This window comes from Mobula birostris, chromosome 3 (assembly GCF_030028105.1).
Source record: "Mobula birostris isolate sMobBir1 chromosome 3, sMobBir1.hap1, whole genome shotgun sequence".
Classification (NCBI taxonomy): domain Eukaryota; kingdom Metazoa; phylum Chordata; class Chondrichthyes; order Myliobatiformes; family Myliobatidae; genus Mobula; species Mobula birostris.
The window spans coordinates 117,656,751-117,678,343 of NC_092372.1; the positions used below are offsets into that span (position 1 = coordinate 117,656,751).

At 43.6% G+C, this 21,593-nt stretch overlaps 1 protein-coding gene across 7 annotated transcripts in view; it reads left to right on the forward strand.

The window, feature by feature from the left end:
• The window catches only part of LOC140195236 (uncharacterized), a 34,425-nt gene extending 13,781 nt beyond the window's left edge, over nt 1-20,644 (forward strand). For 6 of the 7 annotated variants that reach the window (XM_072253247.1, XM_072253243.1, XM_072253246.1 and 3 more), the window contains exons 3-6: nt 212-352; nt 7,277-7,341; nt 11,632-11,892; nt 19,920-20,644. In XM_072253247.1, coding sequence (XP_072109348.1) covers nt 212-352; nt 7,277-7,341; nt 11,632-11,892; nt 19,920-19,964 — 512 coding nt within the window. In that variant the 3' untranslated portion in view covers nt 19,965-20,644. The remainder of the gene's footprint in view (nt 1-211; nt 353-7,276; nt 7,342-11,631; nt 11,893-19,919) is intronic. The other variant, XM_072253249.1, reaches the window with a different exon arrangement.
• The last annotated feature ends 949 nt before the right edge of the window (nt 20,645-21,593 follow it).

Below are 21,593 nucleotides of genomic sequence, written 5' to 3' on the forward strand. Positions count from 1 at the left end.
TACTTTCCAATAATGATAACACATCTCCATTTTTCTCTTAGGAGATACAAGATCTTCTCATGCTAATGGCATTCAATCCAAAATAATCACAGGTTTCAGTACTAAGCTCTCTTGTTGCAACTAACATGCATCTCCAAGCAACTTCAGTGACAAGGAGTGCAAGGCTCATGAATGGTTAACGAGCTGAACTTGTGACCTCTATGCGTTTCAGAACGAGACTCTGCGTACCTGTACGAGCAGGTCTCTGAGGAAGTCGAGCGGATTGTGCAGACGTCAGAGTCCGCTGAAGGATGTGAAGATAAAGGAAGGGCAAGGACAGCAGAGGAATTAGAAACACAGCGCTTGAAATCAGGTGAGTGTGTGACATCATGGCAATCATCAACACATGCCCGATAGACTACTGGCCATATTTAACCATAGCCTTTCAGAACTGCTCGATGATGGGTAAAGTCTTTCCCTGTGTGGTGTATTATACCCAGCTGCTTTATAAACGGGTTATTTATAATGGACTTTTAGTCCAGTTGCACCAAGCAGCATTTGTCACTAGACTTAAAGGCAAATGATTGTGGTAGGCTCTCAAATTCAATAACTGTTCTTGTCACCAAATGTATCTGCAATAATGCTTAAGAAGAGCAATTGTCACCAACATTGCTTGTTCAGCAAGAAATTCCTCTGAAATCACCAATGAAATATTATAGCTCCTGCAGTTCTGGCCATTCACTCAACCTTGATTTCAATTGCTCCATTAGTGGCTGTGCTTTCAGTTGCTATGGCACTAAGCTCCGTTGTTCCTCCTCTCTAACCATCTACCTCTCCAGTTTGCTTTTGTCCTTTCAAAATCTCTTTTGAAACTTAACCCTTCGACCAAGCTGTTCACCATTTGTCCAAGTAAGAGGCTCAGTATCAAATGTTGTTTGTCATTCAGCTTTGTACGTTTGCTGTTTTTTGTGGTGTTATATAACCAAAAGTTGTTGTGACACAGTTTTCATTATGTTAGTGGTTTCAAACTTACTTCTCTTCTTACCTGTGGGTTCAGTCCTCTTCTAGCAGAGGATCCTGTTTCAAAACAATTCCAACTAAACCTCTGTTTTAAATGACATGCTGCACTTAGAAGTCTGAAATGTGAAAGGATCATCTTTCCTTTGAATTCCTCAGTGGGAGTAGGTATTTGTCGGTATCCCATGAGGCTCCTCTCAGTTTAAGGTGTCGATGCAGGTGGAAGTTCTGGGCAAAGCATGGGTGATGAAAGTGGATGCACCAGACTCAGAGGAATCTTTTGGTTGTTTTCAATGAGAAGGTCCTAATGACATACCCCACGTAAATTTAGCTCTGATAAAATCTTTTGGGCTAAAGTTATACTTTGCTCTTATTCCAATTGTCCCCCTTCTCTGAGGGGATTCCTTGGTGCCAGAGGTAAGCCTTCATGGCTTTGGCCCATTCTTGGCACTTCAGCCAAGGCAGCTTCACTTTCACCATCCACCGTGACATCAGTGATGAATTCCTTCTGTTCCCCCATTAGCGATTGTGTAATGATACGTCTGGTGGGCTGTCCAACCCAGCATCCACTGAAGCAAACAGTGTTTCCCTGATGCCACGCCCTTCCACTGAGCTGGATTAGCAGAAATGACTGTCCATTAAGCCTAAGCACTCACTGAAGCATGGCTTGGCTGTTTGGGAGATAATAGCTGAGGGGAAGGGTACAACGTTTCTATTGATAGTATAAAGCTTATGGCCCAGTCTATAGCCACATGTCCTTGAACTCTCCTTCTTTTCTCATCAAGTTGTTCCTGTTCAGCAGCAATCATGAGCACTGCAACCACAGGCTGTAGGCCTAATAGTAATCTGTTTATTACTAACAGTCATGTGAAATAGCTGCTGGTTATGCACCATGCATAAATGTTGTCTGAAACCACAGTTAAAGTCATGCCCATACCCGCTGGGGGGTATGGCAATGTCAGAGTTTCTGACTCACAGACAATGTGTTGAACTTGTGCACTGACTGCCCGGCCAGATGTAGATAAAGGTAAAAGTATAATTGGCACTGCTCAATAAGGAAGTGCCCAACACTTACCAAAGTTCAAAGTAAATTAATTGTCAAAGTACGAAGAGATTTGTTTCATTTGTGAGCATTCACAGTAATTCCAAGAAACACAAATGAGAGACTGCTCTCCACAGGACAGACATCAGCCAATATGCATTGAACAATATTCTGTGCAAATATGAGTGAACAATTAATATTGAGAACATGAGATGAAGTTTCCTTGAAATTGAGTTCACAGGTTCTGGGATGCCGCAAGTGAAGTGGAGTGAAGTTATTCCTTCTGGTTCAGGAGCCTGTTGGTTGAGAGGTAGTAACTGTTCCTGAACCTGCTGGTGTGAGTCCTGAGCCTCCTGTACAACTTCCTGATGGCAGCAGTGACAAGAGAGCATGGTAGTGGTGGGAGTCCTTGATGATGGATGCTGCTTCCTGTGACAACACTTCATGTGGATGTGCTCAGTAGTAGGGAGGATTTTACCTGTGATGGACTGAGCTGTATTCACTACTTTTTGTAGGATTTTCCATTCAAGAGCATACCAGGCAGTGATGCAACTAGCCAGTATACTTTCCACCACACATCTATTTTGTCAAAGTTGAAGTTTGCCAAAGTTTTAGATGTCATGCCAAATCTTTGCAAACTTTTCTGAGATCATACCTGGACCTGTTGTATCTTAATTGGTTGCCAGACCTGAATGCCACTGATTTGGCCCTTGAAAGAATGCAGATCTCATGGTTTATTCAGGGCTCCTGGTTGGGGGGTCTCTGAAAGATTTTGTGGGGTCACACTTGCCTATGACTGTTTTTGAAACGTCTATGACAACTGTGCTCTATTCATTCAGGTCCTTTGATGATGAGTCCTTGAACACAGCACAATCCAACAACTCAAAGCAAACCCGTACCCGTTCCTCTTGGATGCCCTTATCTCTGGAGCCTTGCTCTTTAGCCTCTGTCCGTATGGAGGAAGGAGGAAAGTCACGTGATCAGATTTACCAAAATGTGGTCCAGCCAAGGAAAGGTAGACATCCTTGATAGCTGTATAGTAGTGGTTGAGTGTGATGGAAAGACAGGCATTCTTAATCATAGGGTAGTGTTGGTCAAGTGTGTTGGGACCCCTGGTGCTGTGTTATTATGTTCATGATAATTGGGCAGAGATCTTTTGAAACAAGCCTAAATGAAGTCCTGGACAATGATTTGAAATGCCTTGGGGTGGGGTGTTTCTTGTTTAGTGATGGCAGCATTGAATATCTTGACTGCTTGATTAATGTTGGCTTTTGGCAGTATGTAAACTGTGGCCAGGATCATGGAGGAGAACTCTCTTGGTAAGCAGAACAGTTGGCACTTGAACATTAGATGTTCTAGGTTGGGGGAACAAGAGTGCAACGAGACCACTACATCCGAGTACCCCAAAGAATTTATCATGAAAGGCACACCCCACCTTTTGCCTTCTCTGAATAAGCAGTCTGGTCCATCCTGTGTATCGAAAAACCTTTAGGTCTTATGGACTTATCCAGTGTGTCCAGAGTGAGTCATGTCTCTGTGAAAAATAGAATGCAGTAATTTCTCATTTACCTCTGATACAGCAATTTTAACCTTAGGTCCTCAATCTTGGCCTCCAGCGACTGCACCTTTGCTAACAAGAGGCCAAATAAAGGAGCTTTCATTCCTCTGCTTTTCAGTCGTCTTCTCCTCCCCTTCTTCTGACCATGATGTTGAACCTTCATCCAAATATCACTGAGAATCAAATATCGCTGTGATGATTGTATGTTCCAGTATCAATTGTTTGGCGACAATAAAGTATAAAGTATAAAAGTACTTACAGATGCCATCCCTGCATACTTGAGAGTTAATTCTGCCAAGTCCTTGAGAAAATTGTGAAATTGCTAGTTCACTAAGATGGCTCAACAGTACTGTTGCCTAAAGGGAAATTACAGGCTGCAGATCGCAGAGAGAGTAATTCAGAAGAGATGGAAGTTTTGTCAGCCGCTCACCACATGTCGCTGTGGTTCAATGGCGCCATCTTGAGATTAGAGTGGAGTACTACATGCAATTCTGACTGCCCTATTTATATGAAGGATGTGGAAGCTTTGCAAACAGTACAGGTTTACCAGGATGCTGTTTGGGTTAGAAATTAATAACATTTTGAGAGGCTTAGATAGAATAGACAGTCAGAATCCTTATCGCAGGGCAGAGATGTCAAATATCAGAGGGAATATAGTAAGGGAGATATGTGGAGTAAGTTTTTTTTTAACACAAGTAGGTGTGGAGAAGGGGCTGCCAGGGGTAATAGTGGAAGCAGGTATGAGACTGAAACATGACCATGCAGGAATGGGGGTATGTGGATCATGTTCAGGCATAAGGGGTTTAGTTCAATTGGCATCGCGTTCAGCACGCATTTGTGGCAGAAAGACCTGTTGCTGTGCTATGCAGCTCGGCGATCCGTGTTCCAAGAACCGTACACAGGAGTAGACCATCCTTCCCTTTGAATCTGCTCCAAAATTCATCAGGATTATGGCTGATCGACCACTCTCCTGTTTTACATCAGCATAATGACTGAGCTTCCACTAATCCCAGGGTAGCGAATTCCAAAAGCTCACCACCTTCTGAGTGAAGAAAATTCTCCTCATCTCACTCCTAAACAGTGTACCTCATGTTCTCGAACTGTGCCCTCTTGTACTAGACTCCTTAGTCAAGGGACACATGCAGCATCAGGAGCCCTGCAATAATGCGTTTCAACAAGATCTCCTTTCATTCTTCTAATCTCTACAGAGCACAGTTCTAGTCTACTCAATCTTCCCCCACATCCCCGGACCAGCCTGATGAATCCTCGCTGCACTCCTTCTTTAATTTCTTATATCAGATTTCAGATTCAATATTTAAGATTGTTTAATGTCATTTCCTGGACAGAGGTGGAAAGGAGAACAAATAATTATCACTCTGGATCCGAGGAAGCACAAAAATACACAATAAGATAAAGAACACAACAACTAAAATCACAATAAGTATCAATACACAGGATTGCTGATTTACTTAGACTGATTGTATACACGGTCCATAAAATGACACTATCAATAGGTTGATTCCAGGGATGAAGGGGTTAACCTATGAGGAGAGATTGAGTCGCGTGGGACTATACTCTCTGGAATTCAGAAGAATGGGAGGGGACCTTATAGAAACATACAAAATTTTGAAAGGGATAGATAAGATAGAAGTAGAAAAGTTGTTTCCATTTGTAGGTGAGACTAGAACTAGGGGACATTGCCTCAAGATTCAGGGGAGAAGATTTAGGACGGAGATGAGGAGAAACTGTTTTTTCCCAGAGAGTGGTGAATCTGTAGAATTCTCTGCCCAGGGAAGTAGTTGAGGCTTCTTCACTAAATGTATTTAAGAAACAGTTTGATAGGTTTTTACATAGTAAGGGAATTAAGGGTTCTGGGGAAAAGGCAGGTAGATGGTGCCATGGTCTTATTGAATGGTGGGGCAGGCTCCTGCTCCTATTTCTTATGTTCTTATACAATGGTGTCTATATGGAAGGTGACTGACAGGAAATAATAAAGTACTGATGTCGGGACTGTGATGGGGTGGGTTCCTGGGTGAAGATGTTGAGCATCCTTACTGCCTGTTTTTGAGTGTGGTGGTCCTTTTGTCTTTATGGATGCTATGTGGCCCCCTCCCAGATGGGAGTATGGCCAGTGGGATCCTTCATGATATTGCTGGCATTTTACTGGCACCTTTCTGTATAATGTCCTTGATAGTGGCTAGGTTGGTGCTGGTGACATGTTGGCAGTTATGACTCCCTGTTGGAGAGACTTCCTGTCCACTGCAGTGCAGTTTCCACACCGAGCAACCTTGTCAGGGTGCCCTCTGCTGTGCACCTGTGGAAGATCCTGAGTATGGATGTGCATAGTCCAGCTCTCTTCAGCCTCCTCAGAAAGTAGAGGTGTAGGTGAGCTTTCTTGGCTGTGTAAGATGTGTTCTGGGACCGTGAGGGGTTGTGTGTAATGTGCACTCCCAGGAGTTTGAAACCGCTCACAGTTTCCACTGCTGATGTAAATGTGGGTGAGAGTGGCGAGAGTTCCCCTGAAGTTGATAACCATATCTTTTGTTTTGTTGACATTGAGGAAGAGGTTATTTATTTGGCACCAAGCCTTGTGTATAGCTCCAGGTTCCCTCTCACTAATGCCCTGTAAAGCTGCTGTAATCAATCCTTTTCATAATGAAGGCTAATATACTACTTACACCACCTGGCTCCTGAATTGCTTGGTGAGCCTCCAAGATGGACTTTAGTGACTTGTGTGCAAGGTTCTTTCCAACTAGTGCTCACCATTCAACAAAAACTCTGCTTTTCCATTTCTGGATAGCGTTACATTACCCCCTCCCCCCATATTCCTTCAGCCATATACTTGGCCAACTACTCTGCTTGTCAGTCTCCTCGTGAAATCTCTTTACATGCTTCTCCATATAAAATCTCATCTACTTTATTCCTGTAAGCTAACAGTGTGTGAATAGCTAGGGTCCAGGAATTGTTCCCTGCTGTACCTCACTAATCACAACCTGCCAGCCTGACGAATTTGACTGTTTAATTTATTGGGTCATTAGCTATCAAGCAAATATGCCACATATTTCTTCAATTCTAATTGTTACTTCATTGATTGTAAATGGTATTGCATTATTTCACATTCTAGGGTCCATTGCTCAGTACATTCAAAAAAAGATAGGATTTTAGATAAACTCGAGGTTCTGCAGAGGCTGGAAATCCAGAGCACCAGACACACAATGCTGAAGGGATTCAGCACATCAGGCAGCATCTACAGCCAAGGTTTTGGGCGAGACCCTTCGTCAGATTTTTAGACATTAAAGGCATTGAAGGGTGTGTGGCGAATGCAGCGAACTGTAGCTGTGAGCACCCATGATCTTATAGAACACCAGAGCAGTCAGCAGGGCTTCAATGTCTATTTCTTAGGTTTTAAAATTCCTTATACTAATTGTGTCTTGTGCTAGTTATGCTTGTCAGATTGTAAGTCATATTGGTCCAGGGAATTGTGAAACTAATACGACTGGCTAACATTCCAACATTACCCACTGGATAGAAAAAGACTGAGAGTCCCCCAAGATCTTGAACTTTTGTGCTCATCACAAGATTTACAACACAGAATAGGATCAGAGAGATCTCAGTTTCTGAACTAGCATTGATTCTTCAATAATAAGTACTGACAATACTCCACCTTATTTTCTCTACAGCAGATAATAACATTTGGAAAATTATTGAAATACTCCAAAATGTTGGTGATCATGTTGACTCAAAGGTAAGATGTGTTTACTGCTTCTGTTTGCTTGTTTGTTTATTTATTTATTTAGTAATCTATCCATCTGTTTGTCTGTCTATCTATCCATCTGTCTATTTATTAATTAATTGATTGATTAATTAATTAAGATACAGCATGGAATAAGTTCTTCAGGCCGCTGTCCAACTACCCCCGATTTAACCCTAGCCTAATGATGGGATAGTTTGCAATGACTAATTAACCTACCAACCGGTACGTCTTTGGACTGTGGGAGGAAACCGACTCGGTCACAGGGAGAACGTACAAACTCATTACAGACTGTGGTGGGAAATGAACCCACCAGTTGCTGGTGCTGTAAATCATTGTGCTACTGCGCTGATTTCACAACCAAGGTCAGTGATAGTAAACCTGATTCTGATGTTACCCAGTACAGGCAGCTAATAACATTCCCAGTGAACACAGGAAGTTTCAAGGCTCTGCAGGAAAGAAAACCGTAGGACATAGAACTTTGAGCCATGACGTCTGTGCTAACCAGTTAAACTAATCCCATTTCCCTACACATGGTACATACCCCTCTATCACATTTGTTTATTGAATTGACTTTATTACTTACATCGTATACATGAGGAGTAAAACTCTTTACATAACATCTCCATCTAAGTATGCAATGTGCAATTTCTAGTAATTTATAATAAATAGTATGTACAACAGGATAGTCAATACAACATAGAAATGTGTGTCAGCATGTGCCTGTCTAAATGACTCTTAAATTTGACCATCGTATCTGTATGTTTTGTAACTTCAAAACATTAAACTAATTCAAAGGAAGACAAGGGAGTCCAAAATGTGAGTCAAACCATGTTTCTTCTAAGCGAGGCGCGCGTATCACATGGCAGTGAGATGGCATAGGAAATTCATGTATTTAAACACATAGCCCATAATTAACTATTTAAACAAACAAGATGCCTAATCAAACGGTATATAACCACGATTACTCAAATGTTACTGAACTGTTAAATAGACAACAGTATCTGCTCTCATCACCTCCCCTGACAGTGCATTCCAGGCATCTGCCATTTTTTGTTTTTAAAAAGAAACTTGCTCTGCACATCATCTTCAAGTTTTTTCACTCTCACTATGCCCTCGAGTATCTTACAATGATACTTTGGAAATGCCTCTCATCATTTGAACTCTTCTGTCAGGTTTCTCTTCAGCCTCCGATGCTCCAGAGAATAAAAGACAAAAGATGGTGCATATCTTGAGCAACACACCAAAATGCTGGTAGAATTCAGCAGGTTAGGACACAGCTATGTAGAGAAATACAGTAAAGACACTTAGGCTCCAAGCTCTTTATCGGGATGAAGTCTCTGGGCCTGAGATATCAACTGTTTATTTCCCTCCATAGATGCCACCTGATCTGCTGAGTTCCTTCGGCATTTTGTGTGTGTTACTCCAGAGAGTACAATCCATATTTGTGCAATCTCAGGCTCAGGCTAACACTACTTCCGATGTCTACAACACAGGCTTTATAAAGTTCAGGCTAACAGTACTCCCAACATCTACAACATAGCCTTTACAAAGTTCAGGCTAACACTACTCCCGACGTCTACAACATGGCCTTTACAATACTCTCTAACCCTTTGATCATCCTGGTAAAACTCTTCTGCACCTTCTGCAGAGCCTCCACATCCTCCCTGTAATGTGGCATACAATACTGCAGATGTGGCCTAACCATATAACCTTTATACAGTTGGAAAATGACCTGCCAACCTCTATACTCAATGCCCCAGCTGGTTAAGGCGAATGTATTGTATGCCATCTTTCTAATTGAAAGCCTTTGGGGAATCAGGACATGGGTCAATTGTCACAGATTACTCAGGTTTCACCTGTTTTTATAGTTGATTCATGTGCCGTGTTGTATCACTTGGGCAATCTTGGTCTTTCCATGATCATGATTTGTTCGAGGAAAATTTTCCTACAGGAGTGGTTTGCCACTGCCTTTTTCTGGGCAGTATCTTTACAAGACAGGTGACTCCAGCCATTATCAATACCCTCCAGAGATTGTCTGCCTAGCGTCAGTGGTCACATCACCAGGAATTGTGATCTGCACCTGCTCTTCATATCACTGTCCTGCTCCCGTGACCCTGATCAGGAGGAGGCTAAGCATTTGCTAGACCCTGCCCAAGGGTGACCTGCGGGCTAGCGGGGGAGAGAGCACCTTACACCTGCTCTGGTGTCAAGAAATCGCGACCTTACACTGTTTTTATAGTTAGAGCAATTTTACACCTCTGGAAAATAGTGCCCCTTCCTTCACTGCCCTCTAGGATTTTGGCAGTGGCAGATACAATAACCAGAATACCATAAAACATCAAGAGTAGTGTCAGCCTGAGCCTGAACTTTCTAAAGGCTGTATTGTAAATATTGGGAGTAGTGTTAGCCTGAACTTTGTAAAGGCCGTGTTGTAGACGTCGGGGGTAATGTTGGCCTGAACTTTGTAAAGGCCGTGTTGTAGACGTCAGGGGTAGTGTTAGCCTGAACTTTGTAAAGGCTGTGTTGTAGACGTCGGAGGTAGTGTTAGCCTGAACTTTGTAAAGGCCGTGTTGTAGATGTCGGGGGTAGTGTTGGCCTGAAGTTTGTAAAGGCCGTGTTGTAGATGTCAGGGGTAGTGTTGGCCTGAAGTTTGTAAAGGCCATGTTTTAGATGTCCGGAGTAGTGGAATTGTATCTTGAGAAACTTTATCCCAAGCTTTCTGAGCTGATGACTGATTCAGGAGGCCATCCCATCACTCTGTCTGGATCTGAGGTAGTGTTCAAGGAGAAAGACTATGAATCAATTAATCACGGATCTCAAGGGCAGAGCAATATAGAAGCCTTAACCTTCGTACAACAGATTTACAATATCTATGCAAATATTTGCAAAGTTGTAGAAGGATTTCTGATATAGGAAACGATTAAGGGGGGGGAGTGAATTGGAATATAGTCATGACAGAGTGTCGAGCCCTCAGTTTTTGTTTTCTTTCAACGGTTTCAAAAAGCCTCTGATCACTGGCTTCCTTTGCAATCATTAAAAAGGCATTTGCCTGTCGTGTGGTGAACAGAATTACACACAATACTCCAAAAGACAACTTTGTCCCTCAAAGGATATGGAGGTGACTGCTACCAGAGCTGTCATTAGTGGATGTACCGGGGTTATGAGATTGATAAGGATAAAAGGAAGTTCTTTCATCACCCAGTCTAAGAGCCCTGACAATGAGAACTCAGTCAGATCCACTGGCATGACATTACCAAATGATTTTTGGTGATGGATCCCACCGAAAGTACAATCCACTCTGTGTAAATCTCAGTGCCTCTCGGAAGTCGCGTTCCGAGTCCTGATTGTAGGTATGTAGTGGTGGGGGCGGGGAGGGGGGAGTGGATGGGTAATGGAAATCAGCAGCAGACTTTCTTGCCTGCGTTTGTATTGATGCAGTGAAAATTCACGAGATGCAGGTCAGGAATCCCACATCCACACTCTCTCATCATTTTAACACTCTGCCGCTACTACTGAGGAGCCTGTGTTACCGTGGGAAGGAAAGACGGTGATGGGAAAGCCTAGCAGTTTGAACAATATAACTGGAATTGCACTCACCATTGAGACACTGCTTGGTGTACACTGCTCATCAGTGAAGCCTATTTGGACGTGAAGTCAGGAAATGCTGGAAACGTTCAGCAGTGGAAAGAATAACAAACTGATGTTTCAGGTCAAAGATCTTTTATCAGAATGTGTCAGCTCCTGATTGCTCTCTGACCCATTCAAACCTGCCTTGCCCCACTGTTCCACTTTATCCTATTTGGTGCGACGATTGTTTACATTTTCCTTTTCTTTCAGACTTCGAAGTTCATAGAGTTCAACAAATCTGGAATTATAACTCTCCTTTGGATCTTCTTCCCACTTCTCTTCTTCCTCACCTTTCCCCCATTTCCACCTGCCTCCAGTTCTTCCCCCTCAGACGATAAGTCTTTACCAGCCTAACCCTCATCCCCTTCTGTTCCTTCACGAACGCTGTCTGAATCTGACCTGCTGAACGATCCAGTTTATGAATGGACAAGACCACAAGGGCAGATGTTTGAAAGAGTTCACCCCTCCTCATTGCAGTGTATTTGTCCACTGAATCCATGAGTACAAAGTGTTAATATGGATCTGATGCAGTAACTTCCTGTGGTGTAGCAATTGGTTTTGTTGTGTTGATCCTTAGCATCAGGGAACACTGGTGAAGGACGACAGCAGTTATTGGTAACAAGTGCTGAATTAATCCTACTTGTACTTTTGCAGCTTCAAGGAGATTCCCAGCTTTCCACTTTCTTCACAAACCTCAGCTACGACGCCTTCAAGGAACTGGCAGACCAATATGTCAAAAAGGAGGTGAAGAGCAAGGGACTGCAGGAGAATCCCGAGCTTGTCAAGCTGGCATTTACACTTGATTTTACTGCAAAGGTTGCAGGGGTCTGTGACCATCAGATCAAGCGGATCACAGGCTTCGGGAGCCAGTACCTCCAGGATACCTGTTGGCAGATGCTCAGCTCCAGTGAACAGGTGGATAGGAAGTTGTGTTTATTCTGTACGGGATCACACTCCTTTATACATGGCTATCTGTACAGTGTGATTTTACGACCCCTGCTCCCAAATCATTCTTGTAACGCATCAAGCCTCTTGTCATTGAACTTAGAACATAGAAATCTACAGCACGTTACAGGCCCTTTGGCCCTCAATGCTGTGTCGACCAATTGAAAGCCAGGGTACGATCAACATTTTATCCAAAATCCAATCTTATAGAGCTTTTGAGGAGATTACCAGGAAAGTTGATGAAGGAAAAGCAGTGGATGTTGTCTACATGGACTTAAGCAGAGCCTTTGACAAGATCCACCATAGGAGGTTGGTCCAGAAGGTTCAGTCACCTGGCTTTCAGAATAAGGTTGTAACCAAATTTGAGATTGGCTTTGTGAAAGAAGCTTGCAAGTAGTAGTAGATGATTACCTCACTGACGAGAGGCCTGTGACTCATGGTGTGCCACAGGGATCAGTGTGGGTCATTGTTGTACGTCATCTACATCAACAACCTGGGTGATTATAAGGTAAACTGGATCAACAACTTTGTGGATAACATCAAGATTGGGTGTATACTGGACAGTGAGCTTTTTTTCAGTGGGACTTGGCCTGGCTGGAAAAACAGGCTGTAAAAGGGCAGATGGAATTTAATGCATGTCAGTGTGAGGCGTGGCACTTTGGTAGGGTCAATCAGGATAGGTCTTACACAGTGAGTGGCAGGGCACTGAGGAGTGTAATAGAACAGAGGGATCTGAGAATACAGATTCATAATTCCCAGGGAGTGGTTTCCCAGGTAGTTATGGTTGTAAAGAGTGTTTTTAGCACACTGGCTTTCATACAGGAGTTGGGATGTTATGTTGAAATTATATAAGACGTCGGTGAAGCCTAGTTTGGAGTATTGTATGCAGTTCTGGTCACCTACTACAGGGGAGAAATCATCAAGATTAAAAGAGTACAGAGAAAATTGACAAGGATGTTGCTGGGACTTGAGAACCAGAGTTATAGGGAAAGGCTGAATTGGTTAGGACTTTATTCCTGGAGTGCAGGAGACTGGGGGGAGAATTGATAGACATGTACAACTTTATGGGGGGGGGGCGTATAGATATTGTAAAGGCAAACAGACCTTTCCACTGATGTTAGGTGAAACTAAAACTAGAGGTCATACAGTAGGTTAAGGGTGAAGGATGAAATGTTTCATCTGGTCAGGGAGATTGAGGAGTTGATAGAGACGAGTTGCAGGCAGGTGGTCACACTGGGGCCACAGGAGGCAGACAAGTGGGTCACGGTTAGGAGGGGGAAGGGGAAGAGTCAGGTAATAGAGAGTACCCCGGTGGCTGTGCCCCTTGACAATAGGTACTCCTGTTTGAGTACTGTTGGGGGGACAGCTTACCCGGGGGAAGCGACAGTGGCCGTGCCTCCGGCCCTGTAGCTCAGAAGGGTAGGGAAAGGAAGAGGAGGGCAGTTGTAATAGGGGACTCGATAGTAAGGGGGTCAAATAGGTGATTCTGTGGATGCAGTCCAGAGACCCAGATGGTAGTTTGCCTCCCTAGTGCCAGGGTCCGGGATATTTCTGATCGTGTCCAAGATATCCTGAAGTGGGAGGGTGAGGAGTCAGAGGTTGTGGTACATATAGGTACCAATGACATAGGTAGGAAAAGGGAAGAGGTCCTGAAAGGAGAATATAGGGAGTTAGGAAGGGAGTTGAGAAAAAGGACCGCAAAGGTAGTAATCTTAGGATTACTGCCTGTGCCACGCGACAGTGAAAGTAGGAATGCGATGAGGTGGAGGATAAATGCGTGGCTGAGGGATTGGAGCAGGGGGCAGGGATTCAAGTTTTTGGATCATTGAGACCTCTTTTTGGCGCAGGCGTGACCTGTACAAAAAGGACGGGTTATGCTTGAATCCTAGGGGGACCAATATCCTGGCGGGGAGATTTGCGAGGGCTACTGAGGTGACTTTAAACTAGAATGCTTGGGGGGTGGGAATCAAATTAAAGAGACTAGGAGAGAGGAAGTTATTTCACAACAGGGGGAAGGGAACAAGTGCAGAGAGACAGGGTGTAAAATGAGGGTAGAAACAAAAAGTAGTAAGGTGAAAAGTAAAAGTGGCAGGCCGACAAATCCAGGGCAAGCATCAAAAAGGGCCACTTTTCAACATAATTGTATAAGGGCTAAGAGTGTTGTAAAAGCGAGCCTGAAGGCTTTGTGTGTCAATGCAAGGAGCATTCGTAACAAGGTGGATGAATTAAAAGTGCAGATTGTTATTAATGAATATGATATAGTTGGGATCACAGAGACATGGCTCCAGGGTGACCAAGGATGGGAGCTCAACATTCAGGGATATTCAATATTCAAGAGGGATAGACATGAAAGAAAATGAGGTGGGGTAGCATTGCTGGTTAGAGAGGAGATTAACGCAATAGAAAGGAAGGACATTAGCCGGGAGGATGTGGAATCGATATGGGTAGAGCTGCATAACACTAAGGGGCAGAAAACGCTGGTGGGAGTTGTGTACAGGCCACCTAACAGTAGTAGTGAGGTCGGAGATGGTTTAAACAGGAAATTAGAAATGTGTGCAATAAAGGAACAGCAGTTATAATGGGTGACTTCAATCTACATATAGATTGAGTGAACCAAATTGGTAAGGGTGCTGAGGAAGAGGATTTCTTGGAATGTATGTGGGATGGTTTTTTGAACCAACATGTCGAGGAACCAACTAGAGAGCAGGCTATTCTAGACTGGGTATTGAGCAATGAGGAACGGTTAATTAGCAATCTTGTTATGACAGACCCCTTGGGTAAGAGTGACCATAATATGGTGGAATTCTTCATTAAGATGAAGAGTGACATAGTTAATTCAGAAACAAAGGTTCTGAACTTAAAGAAGGGTAACATTGAAGGTATGAGACGTGAATTAGCTAAGATAGACTGGCAAGTGACACTTAAAGGGTTGACAGTGGATATGCAATGGCAAGCATTTAAAGATCGCATGGATGAACTACAAGAATTGTTCATCCCAGTTTGGCAAAAGAATAAATCAAGGAAGGTAGTGCACGCGTGGCTGACAAGGGAAATTAGGGATAGTATCAATTCCAAAGAAGAAGCATACAAATTAGCCAGAAAAAGTGGCTCACCTGAGGTCTGGGAGAAATTCAGAGCCCAGCAGAGGAGGACAAAGGGCTTACTTAGGAAGGGGAAAAAAGATTATGAGAGAAAACTGGCAGGGAACATAAAAACTGACTGTAAAAGCTTTTATAGATATGTGAAAAGAAAAAGATTGGTTAAGACAAATGTAGGTCCCTTACAGACAGAAACAGGTGAATTGATTATGGGGAGCAAGGACATGGCAGACCAATTGAATAACTACTTTAGTTTTGTCTTCACTAAGGAGGACATAAATAATCTTCCGGAAATAGTAGGGAACAGAAGGTCCAGTAAGATGGAAGAACTGAGGGAAATACATGTTAGTAGGGAAGTGATGTTAGGTAAATTGAAGGGATTAAAGGCAGATAAATCACCAGGGCCAGATGGTCTGCATCTCAGAGTGCTTAAGGAAGTAGCCCAAGAAATAGTGGGTGCATTAGTGATAATTTTTCAAAACTCTTTAGATTCTGGACTAGTTCCTGAGGACTGGAGGGTGGCTAACGTAACCCCACTTTTTAAAAAAGGAGGGAGAGAGAAACCGGGGAATTATAGACCGGTTAGCCTAACATCGGTGGTGGGAAAAATGCTAGAGTCAGTTATCAAAGATGTGATAACAGCACATTTGGAAAGCGTTGAAATCATCGGACAAAGTCAGCATGGATTTGTGAAAGGAAAATCATGTCTGACGAATCTCATAGAATTTTTTGAGGATATAACTAGTAGAGTGGAGAGGGGAGAACCAGTGGATGTGGTATATTTGGATGTTCAAAAGGCTTTTGACAAGGTCCCACACAGGAGATAAGTGTGCAAACTTAAAGCACACGGTATTGGGGGTAAGGTACTGATGTGAATAGAGAATTGGTTGGCAGACAGGAAGTAAAGAGTGCGAGTAAACGGGACCTTTTCAGAATGGCAGGCAGCGACTAGTTGGGTACTGCAAGGCTCAGTGCTGGGACCCCAGTTGTTTACAATATATATTAATGACTTAGATGAGGGAATTAAATGCAGCATCTCCAAGTTTGCGGATGACACGAAGCTGGGCGGCAGTGTTAGCTGTGAGGAGGATGCTAAGAGGGTGCAGGGTGTCTTGGATAGGTTAGGTGAGTAGGCAAGTTCATGGCAGATGCAATTTAATGTGGATAAATGTGAGGTTATCCACTTGAGTGCCAGAAACAGGAAAACGGATTATTATCTGAATTGTGGCCGATTAGGAAAAGGGGAGGTGCAACGAGACCTGGGTGTCATTATACACCAGTCATTGAAAGTGGGCATGCAGGTACAGCAGGCGGTGAAAAAGGCGAGTGGTATGCTGGCATTCATAGCAAGAGGATTCAAGTACAGGAGCAGGGAGGTACTACTGCAGTTGTACAAGGCCTTGGTGAGACCACACCTGGAGTACTGTGTGCAGTTTTGGTCCCCTAATCTGAGGAAAGACATCCTTGCCATAGAGAGAGTACAAAGAAGGTTCACCAGATTGATTCCTGGGATGGCAGGACTTTCATATGATGAAAGACTGGATCGACTAGGCATATACTCGTTGGAATTTAGAAGATTGAGGGGGGATCTTATTGAAACATATAAAATCCTAAAGGGATTGGACAGGCTAGATGCAGGAAGATTGTTCCCGATGTTGGGGAAGTCCAGAACAAGAGGTCACAGTTTGAGGATAAAGGGGAAGTCTTTTAGGACCGAAATTAGGAAAAACTTCTTCACACAGAGGGTGGTGAATCTGTGGAATTCTTTGCCACAGGAAACAGTTGAGACCAGTTCATTGGCTATATTTAAGAGGGAGTTAGATATGGCTCTTGTGGCTAAAGGGATCAGGGGGTATGGGGGGAAGGCTGGTACAGGGTTCTGAGTTGGATGATCAGCCATGATCATACTGATTGGCGGTGCAGGCTCGAAGGGCCGAATGGCCTACTCCTGCACCTATTTTCTTTGTTTCTATGTTTAGGGGAACATGGGGGGAACTTCTTCACTCAGAGGATAGTGAGACTGTGGACTGAACTGTCAGTGGAAGTGGGGGATATGGGTTCAATTTCAACATTTAAGTGAAGTTTGGGTAAGTACATAGATGGAAAGGAGAGCTGTAGTCCAGGTCTGGGTTGATGGCGTGAGGCAGAATGCAGTTTGGCATGGACAAGCGGGCTGAAGAGCAATATTCTGCTGTGACTCCAATTCTAGATTTGGTAGTGTATTTACCAGTTGTCATCAGTGATCGTTACATTCTTGTCCTTTGTCCCATTGTTCTGGACACTCATGTTTGAAAACATTTTCCCAAGTTTCTGAGTCTCTTCAGCGCTGGTGTTTTCAATTTTCCTTGTTACTTGCATTTGTTTCCTCCCTCCAATCCTGCAATGTTTTCTTTGAAGTGTGGAGATCAAGGTTCCATCTATGTTTAGCAGGAACTTTTCTACTGTTGTATTCTATTTCTCTAGCCCTAAACACTAGCAACTTACCTGCATTTCTGGTGACTTTGCTGACTGACGTACAGTAGCTACTTCATGTTCTATATCTCACAGAATGCTTCACTGCCTAGTAGTTACAACTGTACCCTGGAACATAATAAAATGCTGTTTGTGTTGATTGTTAATGAGGATTCGAATCATATCAGATGTTTATGCTGATTGTTAATGCAGATTCTAATCATATTAGATGAAATATGAAATTTATTCAGCTCTTCCCCATGTTCTGCTCACTACTTAAAAACATGGAATAATGGCCAACACACACAAAATGCTGGAGGAACTCAGCAGGCCAGGCAGCATCTATAGGAAGAAGCACAGCCGGCGTTTCAGCCCGAAATGTCAACTGTACTTTTTTCCATAGATGCTGCCTGGCCTGCTGAGTTCCTCCAGCATTTTGTGTGTGTGGCTCAGATTTCCAGCATCTGCAGATTTTTCTCTTGTTTGTGAATAATGGGAAAGCCTCCTTTCTGAAAAAATTGTTGCCTTACATTGGACACGTTCTCCTCTGGACAGATGTGTTAGCCACTGGAGTCCTGTTCTTACACAGTAAATCTGTTCTGCTTTAGAGCCACAGTGTTTTCTCGTACAGAGCTTCATAAACTATTCATCATTGTACAGCAACAGCCTTCCTGTTCCCATCTTACTGACATCCTGACCAAATCATGGTTCTGTTTCAGCACCAGCTTGTGAACAGTGAACAAGAGGGCAGATATTTTGCAATAATACTCCTAGTCTCACCATTGCTCATTCTCCACTGATGTCCACCGGGAGGATGTATTGATATGAATATGATGTAGCAACTTATTAGCCAAAAGATTGGTTGTGTTTGCTTTCTTAACTTCGACAAGGTGAAGCCATGATTTGATATCCATTGTCTTTTGACCCAATAACCTGGTGCTGAGTAACACACACACAAACTGCTGGAGGAACTCAGCCGGTCAGGCAGCACCCACGAAAGGAATAAACAGTAGGCATTTGGCGTCAGGACCCTTCGTCAGGATGGGAAAGGAAGGTCGAAGAAGCCAAAATAAGAAGGTGGGGGGGGTGTAGTGGGGGGTGAGTACAAGCTAGAAGGTAAATCCCAGTGGGGGGCAGAGTTGGGATGAAGTGAGAAGGCGGGAGGCGATAGGTGGAAAAGGCAAAGGGATGAAGAAGGAATCCGACAGGAGAGGAGAATGGACCATGGGAGAAAGGGAAGGAGGAGGGGCACCATGGGGAGACGACAGGCAGTTGAGGAGAGGGATAAGAGTGAAGTCACAGTGGGGAATGGAGGAAGAGGGATAGGGGAGGGGGAAAAATTACTGGGTTAGAGAAATCGATGTTCATGTAACTAAGTTGGAGGTTACCCAGACGGAATATGAGGTGTCGCTCCTCCAGCCTGAGAGTGACCTCATCATGGCAGTGGAGGAGACCACAGACCGACGTGTCTGAATGGGAATGGGGATTGTAATGAAAGAGGCTGTCCACTGGGAAATCCTGCTTGTTGCAGATGGACTGAAGGTGCTCTACAAAGGTGGTCCCCCAATCTCCGTCACCAATATAGAGCTGGCTGCATCGAATAGACTGGACACAGTAAATAACAATAGATTTGCAGGTGAAATGTTGCCTCACCTGAAAGGACAGTTATGGGCCCTGAATGGAGGTGACAGAGGAGGTGAATGGGTAGGTTTAGCACTGTTTCCTCTTCCAGAGCTAAGTGCCGGCGGGGGGGCGGGGGGATTACTGGGGAGGGATGAATGGACAAGGAAATCGCAGAGGAAGCAACCTTGTAGAAAGTGGAGAATGGGAAGGGGAGTGGGGTAAAGATGTGCTTGGTGGTAGGATCCCATTGAAGATTTAGATCTTGTGGAGAATGATGTGCTGGATGTGAAGGCTCATGGGGAGGTAGATAAGTATGAGGAACTTTATCCCTGTTAAAGCAGCGGAAGACTGGGTGTGGGCAGTTGCCCAGGAAATGGAGGAGATGCAGGTGAGTGCAGCATCAATAGTGGAGGAAGGAAAACCTCATTCTCTGAAGAAGGAGGATACCTCTGATGTTCTGGAAAGGAAGGCCTCCTCCTCAGAATAGATGTGGCTTAGATAAAGGAACCGAGAAAAGGGAATGACATTATGATAGGAGACAGAATGGGAAGAGGAAAAGAATACTAACCAGTCTGCCAGATCACTTCAGTGGGCAGATTGTATTCAGAGGTATTGGTGAGGACTGGTGTTACATTAAAGACATAGCTGATAAATGATGGGGGGGATATGTGTTGAGAGTTTTGCAATATTATGGTAATTTTTCCAGATGCTTTCACTTTGGAACAAACTTTTTAAAGCTAATTTAAGCCACAATTTTGAAACTTTAACTCATATTTTCTGGAGCAAAACAGTTTTACCCATTTTTTGCATTCTCTACTTTTTCAGAACGAACCAACAAACAGCACAGAACGGCCTCCCAGTCCAGACTGAAGGAGACTGACTGAACAATTGCTTCTATTTTACATCTTGAAGGAGTCTGCAACTTCCGGAATATGTAGAGTGATTCAGACTGAGCAGAACATGAGAACAAACTCACAGCTCCTCAGTAACTCTAGCCTGTAGATGCTGTGCTACAACTGTGGCTCTGTCCTCTGCTGCTTGGCTGCAGTGAGAATAATCTCTGGATTGCACCGAAGTACAACGTGCCTCTTGTTTGGCACTTCTCCACCTGACATGGAGCCTTCCTAGACTTGGCTGTAGAACAGAGATGCATCGGCCTACCTTCAAACATTATCATCTAGTGTTTATGGCAAATTCACCACCTTTGCCAGGTAGTGGTTGAACACACCTGTTATTCAGAGTAAGCAGCCACTCAGTGGATGACCTGCAGAGTGAGGCAGCTGCAGAACTTGTTCTTAATACAGAAGTACCTCTGGCTTATTCCCCCTTCCTTTCCAGTTGGATGAAGGGTCTCGACCTGGAACGTTGACTGTTTTCATTTGCATTGATTCTGCCTGACCTGCTAAGTTCTTAAGCATTTTGTGTGTGTCAGTCTAACCTTGTTTGATGTTTTCTCTGGTGTTTATATTGTTATTTATTGGTAAGAATGACTTTGTATTTCAGTGCAATAGTATGTGAGGCAGACGAATAATAAATATGATTAATTTTTAAATGAAGAAATTGCCCTTTTGCGCTTCATTGACTATGGGTGAGAACAAAAGGTAGGGTGCACATCAAACAATGGTGAAGTGTGAAGGAAGCGTGGGTTGAAGAACTGGATTTGAAACCACGACTGGAAGGGCTTGACACTTAGGAAAGAAAAGTATCCAGCTTAAAATTGCAGAAATATTGAGTATTCATATTAGGAAATTTCTATTGGACCCAATCATGTCCTTTTAAATGGGCAAACTCCCCACTAAAGCCTCAGGATGATTACAGTTCAATATGACTATTGGCAGTTGCTCTGTTTTCTCTTAGCATAGCCCATGTTGACTTGGCATCACTTGGAAAACTAATGATGTCAAGGATGTCTCGTGCTCTTCTGGAAGAAACCTGGGACCTACATTGCGAATCCATTGCACATAGTTTGGAAGTTGGAAGGCCAACTCTATCACCTTGCGGTCTTGCGCATGGTATCCAACAGCCTCTCTTTGCAGTGGCCAACGTTATTCAGGCAAGAGTGGGCGTTAGTGCACAAACACACGAATTCCTATCTCTAGATATGTTATGTCCCATCAGAAGAGGCTTTGTCAATGGAAACAATACATCCAGTTCTGGTAGTTATTGGCCGTGTCTTTTAATCTCATTGCCAATGCAATGGTCTTCAGAACACTAAGTCCAGCAGCAGAAATAATGTTGACATTTTAATTTGGATTTATGGCAACCTGCTGGTCAAGTGAAGTGGAACTGTAAGTCTTGAATGGAATAAATGGAGAGACAACAGTTAAAATGTTGGAGAGAGAATGAGACTGCCTGTGCTGGTATTGGGACCAAAAGATAAACAAGTGGAGGAGCTCAGGAAGTCAAGTAGCATCTGTGGAGGCAAAGGAATGGTTAGCATTTCAGTTTAACAACCTGCATCAGGACTGGTGCTTTCCCACACATGGTGATGTATTGAAC